General features: G+C 45.5%; 1 protein-coding gene across 1 annotated transcript in view; it reads right to left on the bottom strand.

Annotated features, from left to right (window-relative positions):
* The window catches only part of LOC106612964 (G protein-activated inward rectifier potassium channel 4), a 42,024-nt gene extending 20,616 nt beyond the window's left edge, over nt 1-21,408 (bottom strand). Inside the window, exons 1-3 of the mRNA XM_014214694.3 lie at nt 21,047-21,408; nt 5,831-5,913; nt 272-1,145 (exon numbers count right to left, since the gene is read on the bottom strand). Coding sequence (XP_014070169.1) covers nt 272-1,145; nt 5,831-5,893 — 937 coding nt within the window. The 5' untranslated portion in view covers nt 5,894-5,913; nt 21,047-21,408. The remainder of the gene's footprint in view (nt 1-271; nt 1,146-5,830; nt 5,914-21,046) is intronic.
* Nucleotides 21,409-22,751: the final 1,343 nt, after the last annotated feature.

Genomic DNA, 22,751 nt, shown 5'->3' with positions numbered 1-22,751 from the left:
TGAATATGAAGAACCTCAATGGATTAACTGAACAGACAAGAGTTGAAATGGAATTGACCAAGGTCCTATCCAGAATAACCCCTAGATAGCCCCTACTCCCTACGCACTTGTGTAGGTGTAAAAAGATTGGACAATTCCACCAAGCCTATCAGAAGACAAGGTGGAGCTACTACCATATTGCTTATGCTTATCTAATTATTTCAGGTCTACATGAAGGGTCTATGGGCTAGGGGTCCTGCTGACCTATTAGCCTTGTTTCAAGAGGACGTACCTGTAGCTTCAACCATGCCTTCCAGGATGACCACGATCTCAAACTCCTCCTTGTCCATTTGGGCCTGGGACAGCTCCCAAAAGGGGCTCTTCTCGTTGATCTCGTGGGAGATTATGAGTGGGGACACCAGGAAGAGCCGGTCGTCTCCCGTGTCGAAACCGATGTTGATGTCCGTCTGGTTGAGAGGGATGAACTCCCCCTCCTTGGTCTGCTGTGAGCGGATCAGCTTGGCCCGGATGGAGGCCTCCACGATGTGGGAGTTGCGCAGGTCCCCGACTCTGAACATCAGACACAGCTTGTTGTCCCGCACAGAGATCACCGCCTTGTGGGAGAACATGAGCGTCTCGGCACGGTTCTTTGGCTGAGAGATCTTCACGAACATGCAGCCCACCATCATGGCGTTGACGATGGAGCCCAGGATGGCCTGGATCAGCAGCAGGATGATGCCCTCAGGGCACTTCTCTGTGATGACGCGGTAGCCGTAGCCGATGGTGGTCTCCGTCTCGATGGAGAAGAGGAAGGCAGAGACGAAGCTGTTGAGGTTCTCTACGCAGGGGGTCCAGCCCTCCTCGTCGCTGTGCCACAGATCCCCTCGGATCAGGGCGATGATGTACCACAGCAGGCCGAAGAACAGCCAGTTGACCACATAGACCAAAGTGAAGATGAAGAGGCTGAAGCGCCAGCGAAGGTCCACCAGGGTGGTAAACAGGTCGCTAAGGTAACGGTAGGTTTCCTGCACATTGCCGTGGTGAACGTTGCATTTGCCGTCCTTCTGGACGTAGCGTTGTCGGGGCTTCTTGATGGAGTCGGCGATGAGGTGCGTGCGCTCAGTGGAGATCTGGGCCTCCCGCATGTGTTTGGGAAGCTTTTTCACCTGGAGAGATAGAGAGGAATAGAGACAGTTCTGCTGAGACCTTGGTCACATTATCATTGTCTTCAGAAGTTCATGTGTGTAGCCAGGAGTGACCTATTCAGGAAACACTCCGTGCTCTTGTTACAGTCTATTGCTACAGGCCATTGTTTTCCTGGTCAGGTCAAAAGGTCAACAAAAACGTACGCCTCTATTCATGTGCAATGTTCTCATATTACCCTTGTTGCTACAATGTGTGACATTTCCTCATATTACCCTTTTTGCTAAAATGTGTGAAATGTCCTCATATTACCCTTGCTGCTACAATGTGTGCATTACAGTGCTGTCACACTGTCATGTAATATGAGACAATACACATTCTCGACCTTTTAAGTAATTACTTTGCTTTCATCCTCAACCACCTTTAACTGCCATCCTCGTTGACCATAAATAAACTGTAAATCAATGCTACAGATACAGTTGAAGTCGGAAGTTTACATACACCTTAGCCAAATACATTAAAACTCAGTTTTTCACAATTTCTGACATTTAATCCTAGTAAAAAATTCCCTGTTTTAGGTTAGTTAGGATCACCACTTTATTTTAAGAATGTGAAATGTCGCAATAATAGTAGAGAGAATGATTTATTTCAGCTTTTATTTCTTTCATCACATTCCCAGTGGGTCAAAAGTTTACATACACTCAATTAGTATTTGGTAGTATTGCCTTTAAATTGTTTAACTTGGGCAAACTTTTCAGGTAGCCTTCCACAAGCTTCCCACAATACGTTGGGTGAATTTTGGCCCATTCCTCCTGACAGAGCTGGTGTAACTGAGTCAGGTTTGTAGGCCTCCTTGCTCGCACACAATGTTTTATTCGGCCCACAAATTTTCTATAGGATTGTGGTCAGGGCTTTGTAAGGGCCACTCCAATACCTTGACTTTGTTGTCCTTAAGCCATTTTGCCACAACTTTGGAAGTATGCTTGGGGTCATTGTCTATTTGGAAGACCCATTTTACAACCAAGCTTTAACTTACTGACTGATGTCTTGAGATGTTGCTTCAATATATCCACATAATTTTCCTCCCTCCTGATGCCATCTATTTTGTGAAGTGCACCAGTCCCTCCTGCAGCAAAGCACCCCCACAACATGATGCTGCCACCCCCGTCCTTCACGATTGAGATGGTGTTCTTTGGCTTGCAAGCCTCCCCCTTTTTCCTCCAAACATAACAATGGTCATTATGGCCAAACAGTTCTATTTTTGTATCATCAGACCAGAGGACATTTCTCCAAAAAGTACGATCTTTGTCCCCATGTGCAGTTGCAAACCATAGTCTGGCTTTTTTATGGCGGTTTTGGAGCAGTGGCTTCTTCCTGCCTGAGCGGCCTTTCAGGTTATATCGACATAGGATTTTACTGTGGATATAGATACTTTTGTACCTGTTTCCTCCAGCATCTTCACAAGGTCCTTTGCTGTTGTTCTGGGATTGATTTGAACTTTTCACACCAAAGTACGTTCATCTCTAGGAGACAGAACGCGTCTCCTTCCTGAGCGGTATGACGGCTGCGTGGTCCCATGGTGTTTATACTTGCGTACTATTGTTTGTACAGGTGAACGTGGTACCTTCAGGCATTTGGAAATTGCTCCCAAGAATGAACCAGACTTGTGGAGGTCTACAATTTTTTTCTGAGGTCTTGGCTGATTTTATTTTGATTTTACCATGATGTCAAGTAAAGAGGCACAGAGTTTGAAGGTAGGCCTTGAAATACATCCACAGGTACAACTCCAATTGACTCAAATGATGTCAATTAGCTTATCAGAAGCTTCTAAAGCCATGACATCATTTTCTGGAATTTTCCAAGCTGTTTAAAGGCACAGTCAACTTGGTGTATGTTATCTTCTGACCCACTGGAATTGTGATACAGTGAAATAATCTGTCTGTAAACAATAAAAAATAATGACTTGTGTCATGCACAAAGTAGATGTCCTAACTTGCCAAAACGATAGTTTCTTAACAATAAATTTGTGGAGTAATTGAAAAACATGTTTTAATGACTCCAACCTAAGTGTATTTAAACAACTGTATCTCTGCTACAACAGTGGTGGGCGAGGACTGCATGCGATGCTCTGGTTAAATGAAATGAAGGGCCCTGATTCTGTAGCTGCACTACTCCCATAATATTGTGTGAGAGAGTGTCTCTCCAAGCACATGGTGCGCCATGAATGTGGGAGGAAGAAGAAAGGGAAAAAAGGGAAAAAAGGGAGATAGCGAACATAAGGGTACAGGTCCTTCCTTCCTCACTGCTGGCCCAGCTCCAGCCAGGCGATCTGGCTCCACAGCTGTGCCTCCCCTGTCCCTAGTGCTGTACCTCACCCCCTATGGGACACTGGCAGGTCTGGATTGGAACATAGGAATACCCCACTGTCCCATCCCTCTCAGCTCCTACTCTATCCCCCAGCACACACAGGCCAAGGGTACATTGGCACTCTGTATCCTGATTGTTGGAGACGACGAGCTTAGTTGTTAATTGAAATGTGGTGTTGCCGTAGTGGTGTTGCCCCTCCTGTGCCCTCTGAAAATCAGGGTGTTAATCAGACACCTGTGATCACTGCTCACCCTCTCCCCAGAGTGGCGTGACATCCGAAACTGCCACACTACTCTTTTTTTTTTTACAGCCTGTATTGAGTATTTTTCAGCTCCAGCTCCAAAACTGAAATAATGGCTCCCGATTGAAGGAATTCAAATTAAAGACACAACCTTCTAAATACATGCTTTAGTCCTGCAAATGATTTAAATAAAGATCTGAATACTCTAGGCAGGTTTCCTTTTTGACCCAGGTTTATTCGACAAAAGCAATGCTCAAAATATATCTTTGCAACGTGTAATGGAAACAGTAGATATTGGGGAAATTTTGTACAAAAAATTATAAATTAATTTATCCATTCAACGGGTGGATTTTTCTTTTGTCAAAGTTTATTTATCGAGACAAATTATGATGGAAACAGTGTTTAAAAAAATAATAATTATGATTGAAGAATACGCAGGGCACGTGATATCAACACATGACTATGAAGCTCCACTCCACATTTAATTCTAAATGCCTACTGCCTGCTAAATCTTTTTCAGCTATAAAAATAATGTTTGTTTGCAGGATCCTTGTCCTGACTTTCAAGAATGGCGGATTTGCTTCAACTTGCTTTCTGATTTGCTGGACGCAAGTTTCCCCATCCAATTATGTCAGATCTACAGGAGTGTAAGTTTCACCATGGCATGGACTGTGACAATACATTGACACGAAAATTATTACAATATGGCAAATATTTGTAAATTCTTGCATTCTATCCATGCAGGCTTTTGCCGCCTACCTGAGACATGAAACAGATAGGTGGGAGGGCATACAGCCTGTCACCAATTTATTCATCCGCAATTTGCCTAAATGGATAATGTAAACACATCAACCACTTCATTTGTATTCAACACAGTTGTTTTTTTCTTAGGTGTGACATCATTTCGGCCAGCTGTTTTTATCGACATAAGATAGCAGGCAATTGTTGAATCTGTTTTCTATGAAAATTTTCTAAATGTCGACAAAAAAAATCACTGGGCAAGTTAATGGAAGCATAGCTACTGTTTGAAATTCTAGCTAGGGTCTCTTCATTGTAGTTCTCTGTACACACACATTAGGAGAGTATTCCATGTATCAGATGTTGCTTTATTTATGTACATATTGATCTTTCTCTAGATTATACGGTAATGAGAGGTTTGACAGTGATGTGAAAGACAACACCCATTGACAATTACAGCAATTAGTCACTCAATGACATTGGGATCTTTGACCTGTGTTTTGGAGAACGCATGGGTCACTTCAATATGTATTTCCTTGGGAGAAGGTAGCTTTTAGACCCCTTCCTACAACAAGATCAGTTTGTTTCCTCAAGGCCTTTAATTGTACAGATGTGGGATCTTAATTTGAAACAGTTTGCTACAGCAGGAAAATAATCCTGCAGCAACAGGAAATGTGAATTATTATGTGGATTAGAATGGACATTTTTAAACCTTCAACACACTACAGGTTTTAAATGTCCTGCATTGCAAGTTCTCCTGACAATGGACCTTTTTGTTTCTATGTGAGAGTGTTGAAGAAATTCCTAATTGAGTGATTGATGAAGCCATCACAGACAGTGCTACAGTAGTTCAGCGAGCCCACTTTTGGCCATCCCAGAGTCAATGATGTCCGCAGTGCTGACACTCCATAAACAAATTCATTAGCAATTGCTGTGTGCTAGTGTTTTTCCACAATTGGTTTGCCTCACCACACTCGGTTAGGAAGAATAAATTCAATCGTCTCTGGAATGAAGACAAATAACCTGGACTATTTCACCATCCATTATCAGGACGTGTGAGTCGTTTTCTCACAATCCTCTCCATGGTAGTGGGCTGAACCATCCATCCATCCTCTTCTGCAGAGACAGACAGGCACACACACATGATCACCCTTCTTATAGGAAACTCATGATCCACAATGGTTCCCTCTCGTCCCCTTATATTTTTCCCTTACACCAGACACTTCCATCTTTCACCACCCCCTCTTTCTTTCCCTCTTCCTTACTCTGCCCCCTCTCTCTCTCTCTACCTCCCAGCAGTGTTACACAGGACAATTGGGGGAGGGAGAGGACTGTATGTGCGTATGGAAAACATGTTCTTACCGCTGTGGGTGTGACTCCTATCTCCATGTCGTGGTCCATGTGGACTTGAGAATCTCCTGCCATCCTCAGGTGGAGCTCAACACCTGTGGGGAGAGAGGGAGGTGGAGGTTCAACAAACTGTGAATCTCCACTATAGTCAGCATTTTCACTTTCATTAATGTTCAGAATTATGCATCAATCAACTCTCAACAATGGATGATTTTTCACAAAACATCCCATTAGATCACTCAGGAAAATTCTGCGTAGTCAATACTACATTGATTGATAACCCCTCAATAAATAGGTTTCTACACATATCATGTCAATCATGTCAATCACTTTAATGAAATCAATACTACTATGCCAGTCATCTGTTTGAATAGGAGCCACTACTAACAGCGAGCCTGAATCTTAACAATGCATGCTCAGGTCTCCATTTTCATGTTAAATCTAGGCTAAAACACTATGTTCCAACAACCATACTAGCATGCCAATAAGAATGCATAGCCAGTACATTAATTCATTCATTACTCCATGCTACAGTAGGTGGTATGTGAGGACAGTGAAGTCAGTAGTGAGGAATTAGAACAGAGCCTCAGTTCATCATAATGAGACAGACCTTTCTCACCAACACAGAATGCTAATGTGTGGATTATCTCTGAACTCACATGGGAAATGGGACTCTGTTCAAAATGTGCATCACTCTGTTAGCTAATTTGTAATCTCTGAATGAAGCAGTCTCAGCTGTCTGTAGCTACCGTGTTCAACCTTTGTTATCCCCCCGAGGAGGAGTGGAGGAGAACACATCAGTGCCAGTACGCTGCCTGGGCTGAACACCAACCCAACTGTTAAAAGCCCTGATGCTGCATGGACACGCTGACCATTACTTGAATCACAACGATCACCAGCCTGGACCTTTCACATTCTGTCCACAGCACATTTTAAAGTCTTCATTTCTTTGTTTAAACTTCCCATGTGACTACAATAATAGCTCTTTGGCTTTTTAAAATAAAGTAACACTATGAAAGGTGATTTGATGTAGTTTCGAAGACTTCTTTCGAACACTAAATGTGGTTTCTTTGTTGCTATTTTAGGTATGTTGGTGTAATACAGTGATCTAGTGACAGACTGCAGTATCTGTGATCTGATTTTAAAGTGCTGGAAATTTTATTTTTAAACATCAATTACAATGACTCAAACTGACAGAGGGAAAAAAAGAAAAAATTATATTTTGGCAATAGGATGAAATAACACATACAGGAAGTCAGCACTACAGATATGAGAGGCGGAGAGGGCACATCGATAGGGACTAATTTTAGCAGCAATTTCATAACAACACCTTTTCAGTTATATAAAAGCATAATAACTGATAGGGTCACTGGTGTATGAAAATAAACCAATAGAGTGACAGAGAGTATGAACTGTGTGTTCCATAATCACTAATCAGAAGAGGTGTGGACTCGAGTCGCATGACTTGGACTCAAGTCTGTCTCGAGTCATATATTCGATGACTTGAGAATCGATTTGATAGAAGAAAAAAATACTTGAGATTTGACATGGACTTGGAGCCTCAAGACTCGGGACCCGACTTTGACTTGAGACTGTGGACTTGAAATTATCTGGCCACGTTTTGTCACTCATTTTGTGGCACAGAGTCTCCATGGATTACTCTCCACACAGTCAGAGACCGTAGCCGCAGCATGCAGTTGCAAAAAAAAAAAACCTGCAACAGATTGGCTAGTGAAATGCATGCTCGGCCCTCTGATTGGACCAGAAAACTATCAATCAACACAGGTCGGGTGAGCTAGCGCAATGGTTTTCAAAGTGGGGAGAAGGTTTTGGGGGGCTGCGAGTGTGAAACTGAATGGGAAAATACATATTTTAATAGGTTACACATAGCCTACCATTTGTATTTATATACACTACATGACCAGAAGTATGTGGACACCTGCTCCTTGAACATCTCATTCCAAAATCATGATCATTAATATGTAGTTGGTCCCCCCTTTGCTGCTATAAAAGCCTCCACTCTTCTGGGAAGGCTTTCCACTAGATGTTGGAACATTGCTGCGGTGACTTGCTTTCATTCAGCCACAAGAGCATTACTGAGGTCGGGCACTGATGTTGGGCGATTAGGCCTGGTTCGCAGTCGGCGTTCCAATTCCTCCCAAAGGTGTTCGGTGGAGTTCAGGTCAGGGATCTGTGCAGGACAGTCAAGTTCTTCCACACTGATCTCGACAAACCATTTCTGTATGAACCTTGCTTTGTGCACGGGGGCATTGTCATGCTGAAACAGGAAAGGGCCTTCCCCAAACTATTGGTAAAAGGTTGGAAGCACAGAATCGTCTAGAATGTCATTGTATGCTGTAGAGTTAAGATTTCCCTTCGCTAGAACTAAGGGGCCTAGCCCAAACCATGCAAAACAGCCCCAGACCATTATTCCTCCTCCACCAAACTTTACAGTTGGCACTATGCATTGAGGCAGGTAGTGTTCTCCTAGCATCCGCTAAACCCAGATTCGTCCGTCGGACTGCCAGATGGTGAAGCGTGATGCATCATTCCAGAGAACGCGTTTCCACTGCTCTAGAGTCCAATGGTGGAGAGAATTACACCACTCCAGCTGACACTTGGCATTGTGCATGGTGATCTTGAGCTTGTGTGCGGCTACTCGACCATGAAACCCATTTCATATATATATACAAAGGTATGTAGACCCTTTTTTGCCATTTTAGCATTGACATGAAATCAGTCAAAACACCCCAAAACAAGAGATGGCATCAAGAACAAGCTGAAACTAGCTGAAACGAGTCACTTACGATTCCCCACATGGCAGTTTCTTGTCATTGTTGGTAGTTATCTGCCAATCCCAGAATCAAAACTCACGGACTTCTGCCCCATTGAAGTGTGCACATTGTTTTCGTGACATTGTCAGCTAATCCATCTGTAAAATATAATTTAGAAATCTTCTACTGAATCATCTATGCCGGAACAATAGGCTACCTGGAGATTTGATTGATCATTTTCATATTTCAGATAGGCCTAGTTTGGGTGGCTACTTGTCTAAGGATAGCTGTAACATATCACTGCCTTCAATATTATGGAATGAATATTGAACATATTCTGTTGAATGAAATACAGTATTTGTGAGGAAGAAAAGGGCTACCTAATTGGCAACGAGTATTCTGGAGACGGGCAGACCTTGAAAGTGATAGTGTTTGGTGTAGACAGACCATGCTTTCCATCCGATCCTGCACCCTCCACTGCATACAGGTAGGTAGGCCGTATGATTCTGCTTGCTCTGGCCTCCAGAGAAGTAACATGATATGCCTTCTTGATATTGGCTGCTAACATGAATGACTTTCAGCTCAAAATGCAGGGGTAAAACATAGTTTATTTCTGTGTCTTACATTTTGAAAATGCAGTGCCGTTTATGGATGTAGTGGCAGGCTACGTTTGCGCAGCTATTGTGCGTGCATGTACGTGCGTGCACGGGGGGGTCACAAGCTTTTAACCACTGCTTTTTGGGGGTCAAGGGTCAAAAATGTTGAGAGCCATTGAGCTAGCGAACAGATTGCTGATTTGCTATACAGCTATAGGATCGTGTGCAGCGCAAACATCACATTGTATGGAGAGGATTGCCATAAATAAATATGCAGCTCCAAAAATTGCTTGGTGATATTCACTGTTTACTTTGCAAGCTCACCAGCAATGGGGCATCAAGCAACAAATACTAGCATAGGCCTACTGGTCTTTTGCTGTGTCAAACATTTCTTGAAATTGATAATTTATTTATGAAGCTTGCATTTGGAATTTGTTGTTAAAATGAATTTTTACATAATCAAAATATGTTTTAGACAAAATAATGAAAAGAGCTATCTGGTAGTCTCAATAAATAGACAAAGATGTGTAGTTGAACAAGTCATTGCATGTATAGCTTTTTTTTTACTTAACAAAACGATTTGCTCTTAGAATGTATGACTTGGACTTGACTCGAGACTCAACCCATTATTATTTTATTTTACCAGGCAAGTCAGTTAAGAACAAATTCTTATTTTCAATGACGGCCGAGGAACAGTGGGTTAACTGCTTTGTTCAGCGGCAGAACGATAGATTTTTACCAGCTCGGGGATCTTGCAACCTTTTTTGATATTGCTACCTTTCGGTTACAACGCTCTAACCACTAGGCTACCTGCCGCCCCATTCTAGTTGGGACTCAACTTGAGACTCGGACCTTGTGACTTGAGACTTGCTTGTGACTAAAATAATAGTGACTTGATCCCACCTCTGCCAATCAGAGAACAATCACCAGATTGCTTCTACAACACCATCTGACTTGTCTCTGTCATCCTGCTCTGACATTGCTCTGTTTTGATCAGTGAGATGGAAGGCAAGGCATCATGGAGAGAAATTGCAAAGCAGGGTGGAGGAAGGAGGGCTCACGTCACACAGGAGATCCACGCAGGAATACAATGTTGACATTGACGGGTTTAAAGCAAAGGGCAGAGCGACGTGACAGGCATCTGAGATGTAGAAAGACAGACAGACAGAGGAATACAAGACACACAAAGCCCCAGAAGAACCCTGGGTGAATGCATTATAGTGTCACCAGGTCCTGCTTTCCAAGTCAGTTTAGGCTTTCATGCATTAAACATCTCCCCAGTGACTGGTGAACCCAGGACCTGTGTGCATACTCTGCCTGCGTTTGATTGCTGCTTTGCTCTCGCTGCAGATTCACCAGCGGTTGTGCGAACACAGATTCCAGCTCAGTGTTTTATCTTTAAGAGGGTAACAAGCATTTATCTTGTTACTTGAAGAGCGACAGGATGCTTTGGGTAAATTGTGTTTAGGCTCTGATAGCGTGAGCGCTCATCTGTCGTGTTTAGAGGCAGGGTGACAGTGGCAGAGAAGTAAACCTGCTTTCCCCCTCTCTCTCTCTCTCTCTCTCTCTCTCTCTCTCTCTATCTCTCTCTATCTTTCTCTGTCTCTCACTACAGCAGCTGTGTCAGGCTTCTGTAGTGTTTCCACCTGTATACTTTCACATTATGTTTTTTGAGGACAGTCCAAGTCTTTGTTTGAGTTACACAAGCAGCTATTGTAAGGTTTAATTATCTTAATTAAAGGCACTTCTAAAATGTAGTCGATGTCAGCCCTCAGTGCAGTTTGGAAAGGTGAGGGCTAGCCGTGAGGAGCCAGGTGGCCAGGCCAGGATGGGGCTTGTATCAATACTAATTACTGCTCCAATAACACGGCCGTCGCCCAGCAGAGTTAAACCGGCCTCTGGAGGACCGTAGTACAGAGGCCTTAGATTACCCCCTAATCATTACTCTGCCTGAGAAGACAAAGACCTTCATCAACAACATAACTGGCTTTGGATCTTTATTTTCTTGATTAGCTTACATTTTCTCATCATTTGAAGGTAGTCAAAGCTCTAAAAGAGCAAGTTTAGGGAGTCTGTGAGCCAAACACATTTTCTGCCTAAAAATATCTGAGAGATGTGCATGTTTTGCAAATTGTTTCAAGATAGATCTGTGAACAAGCTACAGTATACCACAGTACTGTCCATTCCTCAGAGAATGATGAGAGCAGTGAGAAACTGCTAATTCCGCAGTAAACCTTTGGTTTACAATACAAATTCTGCTATTAGGGGGCAATCATCTATATATTCCGAGGTCATACAGAATCTTTCCGTTTTCCACTGAAAGGCAATTCTGAGGAGTCATCAAAACAGAGCACAGATCTGGCAGAGGAGAGAGGGAGAGCTGAGTCTTAAACAGTATCTGCACTGGGAGGATCTGCACAATCAGTGCAAAAGATAGATATCTCCTCTAGTGGAATAATTTGCTCCAATGCCTCTTTCATCTCTGTAGCCCAGCATTGGGAGCGTACCGGAACTTTCTCTCAGCAGCGTCATGGTTACCAGGTTCTCATGCGTGCGTTCGTCTCAGGCTAAGACAAGTGGCCCACAATGCAGCGCTTCGTCCCTATCTCTATGACACTTTGAGGTCGGTCAGGGCAAATGACTAAAAACGTCTCCAAAGCCTGCGGATGCCAGCCAGCTTGGCTCCAGGCCCAGACTGCTTTTTCCCCTCCCCATGGCTGATAGCCGGCCTTGAGCGTATACAGTACATCTCTCACGGATCACCTTCTCCAGAGCAATAGACACTGCCTCAGCTAGACGTCCTGCCCACACTGGAGACTATTAGTCTAATGAAATGACAAAAGACAAATAAAACACCACACAGCCTCAGCCAGGAATAGCTGTCGCAAGTTCAGTCTCTGCTGCTTGCTCCAATCTCGTCCTCTCGCGCCCCTGCACCAAGGGTACGTGTATTTATAAAAGTGATGCCCCAGACTCCCCAACACTGTTGAGTGATGCTGGACGGACTGAGCACCAGGCCAAGCCAAAAACACCCACTCTACTGGACCAGAGCAGTCCTACAGGAATGAATGTGGCGGGGATGGGGGTTAAAGAGAGGAAAGGAGCACCAACACCCTGCAACACCCTGTCCCGCTTTTATCAGGTGGCTCGTCAGCCTCTTGTCATGATTTACAGCCCAGACCCCACATTCCCTCTCTTACAGCTCCATCTCTGTAGGAGTGAGAGAGTTAAGGATGGATGGACGAGAGGATGTAGAGAGCAGGAGATGAAGAGAGGAGGGGGTGCGAAGCGTATGCAGGAAGAGCCAAAGGTCACACAGACCTAATTAGAATTCCTGTGGCACCTCGCTCTGTCCCTGCACCAGTCCTATCAGGAGTCCGTTCCACTCGCCACTCGCCACCACCATACCACATCAGAACATCCATGGTGTCACTCAATAGGCCTTGAGCCTGTCATATTAAACATATGTCTCTTTTCTCTGTGTTAATGGGCTATGACTGAGGGCAGCTTGTTCCCTGGCTGATGAATAATCACGCTTGCCTCCATATCCCTGTTCTCTCTCCTCTGCACAGGCCATACAAACGCTCCACACCGCGTGGCCGCTGCCACTCTAACCTGGTGGTCCCAGCGCGCACGACCCACGTGGAGTTCCAGGTCTCCGGCAGCCTCTGGAACTGCCGGTCTGCGGCCAACAAGGCTGAGTTCATCTCAGCCTATGCTACCCTCCAGTCCCTAGACTTCCTGGCGCTGACGGAAACATGGATTACCACAGATAACACTGCTACTCCTAGTGCTCTCTCCTCGTCTGACTACGTGTTCTCGCATACCCCTAGAGCATCGAGCCAGCGGGGTGGTGGCACTGGAATCCTCATCTCTCCCAAGTGGACATTCTCTCTTTCTCCCCTGACCCATCTGTCTATCTCCTCATTTGAATTCCATGCTGTCACAGTTACCAGCCCTTTCAAGCTTAACATCCTTATCATTTATCGCCCTCCAGGTTCCCTTGGAGAGTTCATCAATGAGCTTGACGCCTTGATAAGTTCCTTTCCTGAGGATGGCTCACCTCTCACAGTTCTGGGTGACTTTAACCTCCCCACGTCTACCTTCGACTCATTCCTCTCTGCCTCCTTCTTTCCACTCCTCTCCTCTTTCGACCTCACCCTCTCACCTCCCCCCCTACTCCCAAGGCAGGCAATACGCTTGACCTCATCTTTACTAGATGCTGTTCTTCCACTAATCTCATTGCAACTCCCCTCCAAGTCTCCGACCACTACCTTGTATCCTTTTCCCTCTCGCTCTCATTCAACACTTCTCCCTCTGCCCCTACTCGGATGGTATTGCGCCGTCCCAACCTTCGCTCTCCCGCTACTCTCTCCTCTTCCATCCTATCATCTCTTCCCTCTGCTCAAACCTTCTCCAACCTATCTCCTGATTCAGCCTCCTCAACCCTCCTCTCCTCCCTCTCTGCATCCTTTGATTTCCTCTGTCCCCTATCCTCCAGGCCGGCTCGGTCCTCCCCTCCTGCTCCGTGGCTCGACGACTCACTGCGAGCTCACAGAACAGGGCTCCGGGCAGCCGAGCGGAAATGGAGGAAAACTCGCCTCCCTGCAGACCTGGCATCCTTTCACTCCCTCCTCTCTACATTTTCCTCTTCTGTCTCTGCTGCTAAAGCCACTTTCTACCACGCTAAACTCCAAGCATCTGCCTCTAACCCTAGGAAGCTCTTTGCTACCTTCTCCTCCCTCCTGAATCCTCCTCCCCCTCCCCCCCCTCCTCCCTCTCTGCGGATGACTTCGTCAACCATTTTGAAAAGAAGGTTGACGACATCCGATCCTCGTTTGCTAAGTCAAACGACACTGCTGGTCCTGCTCACACTGCCCTACCCTGTACTTTGACCTCTTTCTCCCCTCTCTCTCCAGATGAAATCTCGCGTCTTGTGACGGCCGGCCGCCCAACAACCTGCCCACTTGACCCTATCCCCTCCTCTCTTCTCCAGACCATTTCCGGAGACCTTCTCCCCTACCTCACCTCGCTCATCAACTCATCCTTGACCGCTGGCTACGTCCCTTCCGTCTTCACGAGAGCGAGAGTTGCACCCCCTTCTGAAAAAACCTACACTCGATCCCTCCGATGTCAACAACTACAGACCAGTATCCCTTCTTTCCTTTCTCTCCAAAACTCTTGAACGTGCCGTCCTTGGCCAGCTCTCTTGCTATCTCTCTCAGAATGACCTTCTTGATCCTAATCAGTCAGGTTTCAAGACTGGGCATTCAACTGAGACTGCTCTTCTCTGTGTCACGGAGGCTCTCCGCACTGCTAAAGCTAACTCTCTCTCCTCTGCTCTCATCCTTCTAGACCTATCTGCTGCCTTTGATACCGTGAACCATCAGATCCTCCTCTCCACCCTCTCCGAGCTGGGCATCTCCGGCGCCGCCCACGCTTGGATTGCGTCCTACCTGACAGGTCGCTCCTACCAGGTGGCGTGGCGAGAATCTGTCTCCGCACCACGTGCTCTCACCACTGGTGTCCCCCAGGGCTCTGTTCTTGGCCCACTCCTATTCTCGCTATACACCAAGTCACTTGGCTCTGTCATATCCTCACATGGTCTCTCATATCATTGCTATGCAGATGACACACAATTAATCTTCTCCTTTCCCCCTTCTGACAACCAGGTGGCGAATCGCATCTCTGCATGTCTGGCAGACATATCATTGTGGATGACGGATCACCACCTCAAGCTGAACCTCGGCAAGACGGAGCTGCTCTTCCTCCCGGGGAAGGACTGCCCGTTCCATGATCTCGCCATCACGGTTGACAACTCCCTTGTGTCCTCCTCCCAGAGTGCTAAGAGCCTTGGCATGACCCTGGACAACACCCTGTCGTTCTCCACCAACATCAAGGCGGTGACCCGATCCTGTAGGTTCATGCTCTACAACATTCGCAGAGTACGACCCTGCCTCACACAGGAAGCGGCGCAGGTCCTAATCCAGGCACTTGTCATCTCCCGTCTGGATTATTGCAACTCGCTGTTGGCTGGGCTCCCTGCCTGTGCCATTAAACCCCTACAACTCATCCAGAACGCCGCAGCCCGTCTGGTGTTCAACCTTCCCAAGTTCTCTCACGTCACCCCGCTCCTCCGCTCTCTCCACTGGCTTCCAGTCGAAGCTCGCATTCGCTACAAGACCATGGTGCTTGCCTACGGAGCTGTGAGGGGAACGGCACCTCCGTACCTTCAGGCTCTGATCAGGCCCTATACCCAAACAAGGGCACTCCGTTCATCCACCTCTGGCCTGCTCGCCTCCCTACCTCTGAGGAAGCACAGTTCCCGCTCAGCCCAGTCAAAACTGTTCGCTGCTCTGGCACCCCAATGGTGGAACAAGCTCCCTCACGACGCCAGGACAGCGGAGTCAATCACCACCTTCCGGAGACACCTGAAACCCCACCTCTTCAAGGAATACCTGGGATAGGATAAAGTAATCCTTCTAACCCCCCCTTAAAAGATTTAGATGCACTATTGTAAAGTGGTTGTTCCACTGGATATTATAAGGTGAATGCACCAATTTGTAAGTCGCTCTGGATAAGAGCGTCTGCTAAATGACTTAAATGTAAATGTAAATGTAGATAGATGTGTACGCAAAGAAAAGCTCCTCTGGAGCTGGTTAAGTCAACAACATGTTCAGTTATCTCACCTTAATGACAGCTTGGGTAGTAATTATGATTCTCCAGCATAGACACGACTACTGCTTTATACCACTGTCATATTATAGAACAAATAATACATTATTATTGTCATATGAAAGGAAAGTGAAGATTATTCTCATTATCCTCTAAAAGTCTAATTATGTCAGCTAGATTGTTGAACACGTGTGTCAATCGACTCTTAAGGATTTGAATGTCATCAAAGATGTTCTGAAGTAGATAATAATAAAATGGTTTTATCCAAACGGACTTACGGTGAACACGTACTGACAAAAGATTGATGCACCAGTCTCACCCTGAAAGATAAGGTTCAATTGACTTGACCTGCATGTTTACAAGCTGTCCAGTGGAACTGAGGAACAGTATCGTGGAATCTCCTTCATCAGGGTTAAGGAGCAACTGCCCCTAAAAACCAACTTCACATTTAGAAAACAGACTATGTGGCATCGATATGAGTCCGAAACATTTATTTTACTGTCAAAATTGATTACAAAGCGTAAATAGGATCATTTTGGTCATACAGTCAGTCGGATACAAAACAGACTTTTGAACGTAAAACAGGTTGGGTTTGTTACAATCATGCGCACATGCCCACAGCTTGCAGCACACAAGTAATCATCAATTCTGAGTGCAGCTGCACGCAACCCAATCGTAATGCCCGTGGTAAATGGTTTGACTTTGGATATTCCAATGGGGATAGTTAGGGATAAAGGACATCACTGCTTTTACAAGGAGCTCTGTCTCTAAAACCTCAATGTCATCCCAGATTGTTCTCCTGTCGATGACACTGGACAGTTTAGAGCATGGACAATTATTACTCTCCTCCCACCTCCACTTCTGTAATGGCCAATTAACCTGGACAAGGAATGCTCTTCCATTCTGTCTTGGTGAGTGGCTTTACAGGGAAGGAGAAAATTATTGTACTACACTGCCAGACACGGTAGTAAAGACTGAAGGTGATCTGCTAGCTCTGTCTCTGCTGTACGAGGAGGTCTGGCTGTGACAGAGAGGTGAGGGGCATAGAGGACAAAATGGTGATCCCTGCAGCTGCCCGACTAGCATCTGTTTACAGGCTGCTGGAGGTGCGTTTGATCTGCTTACAAGCAGCGTGGACTTCCATGTATCAACTTTATGTTATGACAGAACCAGGCAATAGCAATAGACAGAGCATATATACTTTTAATGTAGGTGAGTTTTCCTTGTAAACATGTACGATGTCACTTTTAAATACAGTATTAACACAGAGCTCTTTCCATTTCCAATGGCCGAAGATTGCTGGAAGAATACCTTTAACATTCGAGTCATTGAGGAGACACTCTTACCCAGAGCAACTTACTGAGCGTGTACATTCTTGTACTGGCACCCCGTGGGAATCAAACCCACAACCCTGGCATTGGGAGATACCTAGTCAGTTGCACAACTGAATGCATACAACTGAAATGTGTCTTCAGCATTTAACCCAACCCCTCTGAATCAGAGAGATGCAGAGGGCTGCCTTAATCGGCATCCACACTGCCCGGGGAACTGTCTTGGTCAGGGGCAGAACAACAGATTTTTACCTTGTCAGCTTGGGGAATCAATCCAGCAACCTTTCGGTTACTGGCCCAACGCACCTACCCACCAGGCTACCTACCGCCCCATGCTCTACCAAGCATCATGCTCTACCAACTGAACCACATAGGACCCTCAATCATTTTCTTCCCGTGCAGGCTTTGGAATTGTATTTGAACAGAACAGAGCTCAGTGTCGACTATGTATTTCAATGATAAAACATGCTACAGGCTAGAGAAATTCTACAGTGGATTACTTTTTAATTCCGCTAACTAATTCAACAGCACAGCAGGTATCAGAAGATAGCACTCCTTTCATCCACAGTTGACCATTACACAATATTTAATATATAGTATAGCTTTCTATTCTAATCATAAAGACACACAGTTTAATACAAAGAATTGTTCACGCTTGGCTAAGCTCCTGACACAGATGCATTGCTACAGTGCAATCGGAAAGTATTCAGACCCCTTGACTTTTTCCACATTTTGTTACATTGCAGCCTTATTCTAAAATAGATAAAAAAATAAATAAATCCTCATCAATTTACACACAATACCCCATTTTGACAAACCGAAAACAGGTTTAAAAAAAATCTTTGCTAATTTATAAAAAATGTAAAATATAAATACCTTATTTACATAAGTATTCAGACCCTTTGCTATGAGACTAGAAATTGAGCTCAGGTGCATACTGTTTCCATTGATCATCCTTGAGATGTTTCTACAACTTGATTGGAGTCCACCTGTAATAAACTCAATTGATTGGACATGATTTTGAAAGGCACACACCTGTCTATATTAGGTCCCGCAGTTGACAATGCATGTCAGAGCAAAAACCAAGCCATGAGGTCAAAGGAATTGTCTGTAGAGCTCCGAGACAGGATTGTGTCAAGGCACAGATCTGGGGAAGGGTACCAAAAACTGTCTGCCTCATTGAAGGTCCCCAAGACCACAGTGGCCTCCATCATTCTTAAAAGGAAGAAGTTTGGAATCAACAAGACTCGTCCTAGAGCTGGCCGCCCGGCCAAACCGAGCAATAGGGGGTGAAGAGCCTCGGTCAGGGAGGTGACCAAGAACCCGATGGTCACTCTGACAGAGCTCCAGAGTTCCTCTGTTGAGATGGGAGAACCTTCCAGATGGACAACCATCTCTGCAGCACTCCACCAATCAGGCCTTTATGGTAGAGTGGCCAGACAAAAGCTACTCCTCAGTAAAAGGCACATGACAGCCTGCTTGGAGTTTGCCAAATGGCACACAAAGACTCTCAGACCATGAGAAACAAGATTCTCTGGTCTGATGAAACCAAGATTGAATTCTTTGGCCTGAATGCCAAGTATCACGTCTGAAGGAAACCTGGCACCATCCCTACGGTGAAGCATGGTGATGAAAGCATCATGCTGTGGGGATGTTTTTCAGCGACAGGGACTGGGAGACTAATCAGGATCGAGGGGTAGATGAACAGAGCAAAGTACAGAGAGATCCTTGATGATAACCTGCTCCAGAGTTCTTAGGACCTCAGACTGGGATGAAGGTTCACCTTCCAACAGGACAACGACCCTAAGCACACAGCCAAGACAAAACAGGAGTGGCTTCGGGACAAGTCTCTGAATGTCCTTGAGTGGCCCAGCCAGAGCCCGGACTTAAACCCAATTAAACATCTCTGGAGAGACATGAAAATAGCTGTGCAGCAACGCTCCGCATCCAACCTGACAGAGCTTGAGAGGATCTGCAGAGAAGAATAGGATAAACTCCCCAAATACAGGTGTGCCAAGCTTGTAGCGTCATACCCAAGAAGACTCAAGGCTGTAATTGCTGCCAAAGGTGCTTCAACAAAGTACTGAGTAAAGGGTCTGAATACTTATGTAAATGTGATATTTCTGTTATTTAAAAAAAATAAAAAAATAAAAAAGGTTTTTGCTTTGTCATTATGGGGCATTGTGTGTAGATTGATGAGATTTTTTAAATTTATTTTTGTTTTATCCATTTTAGAATAAGGCTGTAATGTAACAAAATGTGGAAAAAGTCAAGCGGTCTGAATACTTTCCTAATGCACTGTATAATATAAGCGGGGATGGGCTGCTTTTTAACTTATCCATGTCTACCACCTATACAGATGGATGGACTGGTCAGAATCAAGTGATGCCTATATGGATAGACTGGTCAGAATTAAGTGATGCCTATATGGATAGACTGGTCAGAATGAAGTGATGCCTATATGGATAGACTGGTCAGAATCAAGTGATGCCTATATGGATAGACTGGTCAGAATGAAGTGATGCCTATATGGATAGACTGGTCAGAATCAAGTGATGCCTATATGGATAGACTGGTCAGAATCAAGTGATGCCTATATGGATAGACTGAGAGAAAAAAACTGCACATTGCATCAAAAGGTCAAAAGGTGAGCATAGAATAAAATATGTGCTATGTGCTACTGGTCTGCACCATCCTTCTCCTATAGCATTTCCCTGTTAGCCCTGCCTTTACACTGCTCAAGGGGAAATGTATGATCACGTATACGTTCTGCATGAATACTGAACGCTACTACACCACCTCTGCATTCCCTGCTGAGGACATTCCCGGGAACATTGCGTAGGAAAAAAAATCTTGTTGTCCATGGCCAGAGACCTGATTGCCATGAAAGTTTACAGCGACAACTCTCAAGATGTTTTGTGCAGGGTACACTCTTCCAGGACAGCCTATAACAGGAGAGCTTACGGAATCAGCAGACAATAGTACATCACAATGGCACAGAAATCAGACTCTCTAAGGCCCGGCTCAGAGACACATCAATGGTATCAATACAAATTATTTGATCTAAATTCTTTGATAGTCTCTGATATTCCAGTGAAAAGCTACAGCAAACAGATAATGGCCTCTCTCTCTCTAGCCCTCTCTCTCTATCCCTCTCTCTCCACCGTTCCTTCTTTCATTGAATGTGTGGACTGTGTTGTGCTGCCACCCTCTGTAGCAAACCCCCACACTGTTGGCTGCTGCACTCGTAAAACTCCTGCATTGTACTATAGGACAATTACAGCATCCTCTCACACCAGACAGCTAGGCAGGCACACAAAGGCAGTAGCATCAGCAGCCTCTCACAGTGGTCTGACAGGGCTGAAAACCCATTGCTTTTTGATTACCTAGCCCTCGCATTGAGGGCAAACAAAAGCATGGGTGATCTATCACTGCAATGACATTAGTGATATAGAACCTAGGCAGGCTGTGATGGGACAGAGGTCGCAGGCAGGCATGCATGCAGGCAGGCAGACAGGCTAGCAGCCTGGAGGAATCTGAGGCAGCTGAGCTCCACCACAACACTCTCTCTCTTGGGGAGCATAAGAGCCATACTATATGATTTTAATTAACATACACTCTTTGATCTGACATGCGGCTAAATGGACGATGGCAAGGTGAAGAATTACGGAAGGTAATGACAGCACAGCACAGCACTGCATTCAAAGGCAGATCGAACGGCTCAGCTGCAGCCTGAGGGTACCCTATAACCACAGCGTTAGGCTTGCATCAGCGCTATACTTTCTCCACCCCTCTCTCTCGCTCTGCTCCGTCCGTGTCTTCCCACTTTTCTCAGTGTAGCATGAGTCTTACCTTTAGGTGGCCACAAGAGTAGCTGGCAGGCTCCCGTCGAGGCATTTCACGGCTGCTGCTCTCCCCTGGACTCCACTCTCCTTCCCTTGCTTTGTTCAGCAGCCCTCCTGCCTCCCAGCTCTTCTCTTCTCCTCTTCACCGCTCTAGTCCTGTGTGTGTGTGTGTGTGTTTGTATTTGAGTGTGTGTTTGAGTGTGTGTGAGGTAGAGTGGGAGAGCATGTGAATATGTGTGTGAGTGTTTCCTCCCCCAACCACCCCCCTCCCCCTCTTGCTCTTCTCTCACTTCCACACAGAGCTCTTGTCTCTCAGGATTTGTCCTTTACGTGTGTGTGTGTGTGTGTGTGTGTGTGTGTGTGTGTGTGTGTGTGTGTGTGTGTGTGTGTGTGTGTGTGTGTGTGTGTGTGTGTGTGTGTGTGTGTGTGTGTGTGTGTGTGTGTGTGTGTGTGTGTGTGTGTGTGTGTGTGTATTTGTGCAGAGAGCGTCTATGTGTGTGCCTGCCTACCACATGGCTCGTTTCACTCTGCAGGCAAAGGCATAGAGGAATGAGCTGGGAAGAGAAAATACTGCGAGAGAGAGAGAGGATAGGGAGAGAGTAAGGGAGAGAGAGAGGATAGGGAGATAGAGGATAGAGAGAGTGAAGGAGACAGAGAGGGAGAGAGAGAGGATAGGAAGAGAATGAGGGAGAGAGAGAGGATAGGGAGAAAGAGGATAGGGAGAGAGAGAATAGGGAGATAGTGAGGGAGAGAGAGAGAGAGAGGATAGGAAGAGAATGAGGGAGAGAGAGATACGCCGAAGGGAAGTGCTGTATAATAAATTCCTCTAAAATCGCAGTTCAGGAAAAGGCCTTAAGGGCTTGAGAGAGAGAGACACAGAGAGAGACACAGAGAGAGAGAAACAGAGAGACAGAGACACAGAGAGAGAGACACAGAGAGAGAGGCACCGAGAATGAGACACAGAGCGAGAGAGAGAGAGCGAGAGAGAGAGAGAGAGAGAGAGAGAGCGAGAGAGAGAGAGAGAGAAAATTAACAGGAAGAGGTGTAGGTGCAGTGAGAGAAGAGGAGAGGGAAGGGAAGATCAGGGGAGGGAAGTTTGGACCTTGTGTTTCCCCAACTCCAGAACTGTGGTATTATGTAAATGTGTTCTGGGTGACAATTGAGTTGCACTATTTTTGTTAGCTACATTGTATCCCAATAATAAATAGGAAAATACAGTACAAACATCTCCTTCACACATCTCCTTCACAAGCAGCGACCATCTGTCTGACCCTTCACACAAGCCTTGTCCTCATTTACCATGGACTGATGGGAGGTTGGGCCACAGGGTTGACGGATGTGTCCCTGGAAAATGTTAATTACCCAGACTTAGGAGGCACAAAATTCTGAATGAGTGAGTTATTTATTTCTCCATTATTTATTTCTCCATTTTCACCCTTCCTTCCTTCCTTCCTTCCTTCCTTCCTTCCTTCCTTCCTTCCTTCCTTCCTTCCTTCCTTCCTTCCTTCCTTCCTTCCTTCCTTCCTTCCTTCCTTCCTTCCTTCCTTCCTTCCTTCCTTCCTTCCTTCCTTCCTTCCTTCCTTCCTTCCTTCCTTCCTTCCTTCCTTCCTCATTTACATTCCCCTGCCTTGTCCCAGAGTTCATTAGTTGTTATTGACACCTCAATGAACTGAAGTGTTACCAGCTCCCAAGAACAAGAAGAACCAGGCGGA

This window comes from Salmo salar, chromosome 09 (genome assembly GCF_965601325.2).
Source record: "Salmo salar chromosome 09, fSalSal1, whole genome shotgun sequence".
Taxonomy (NCBI): domain Eukaryota; kingdom Metazoa; phylum Chordata; class Actinopteri; order Salmoniformes; family Salmonidae; genus Salmo; species Salmo salar.
The sequence above is the reverse complement of the archived record's forward strand: the minus strand, read 5'-3'. Positions and strand labels throughout refer to the sequence as shown.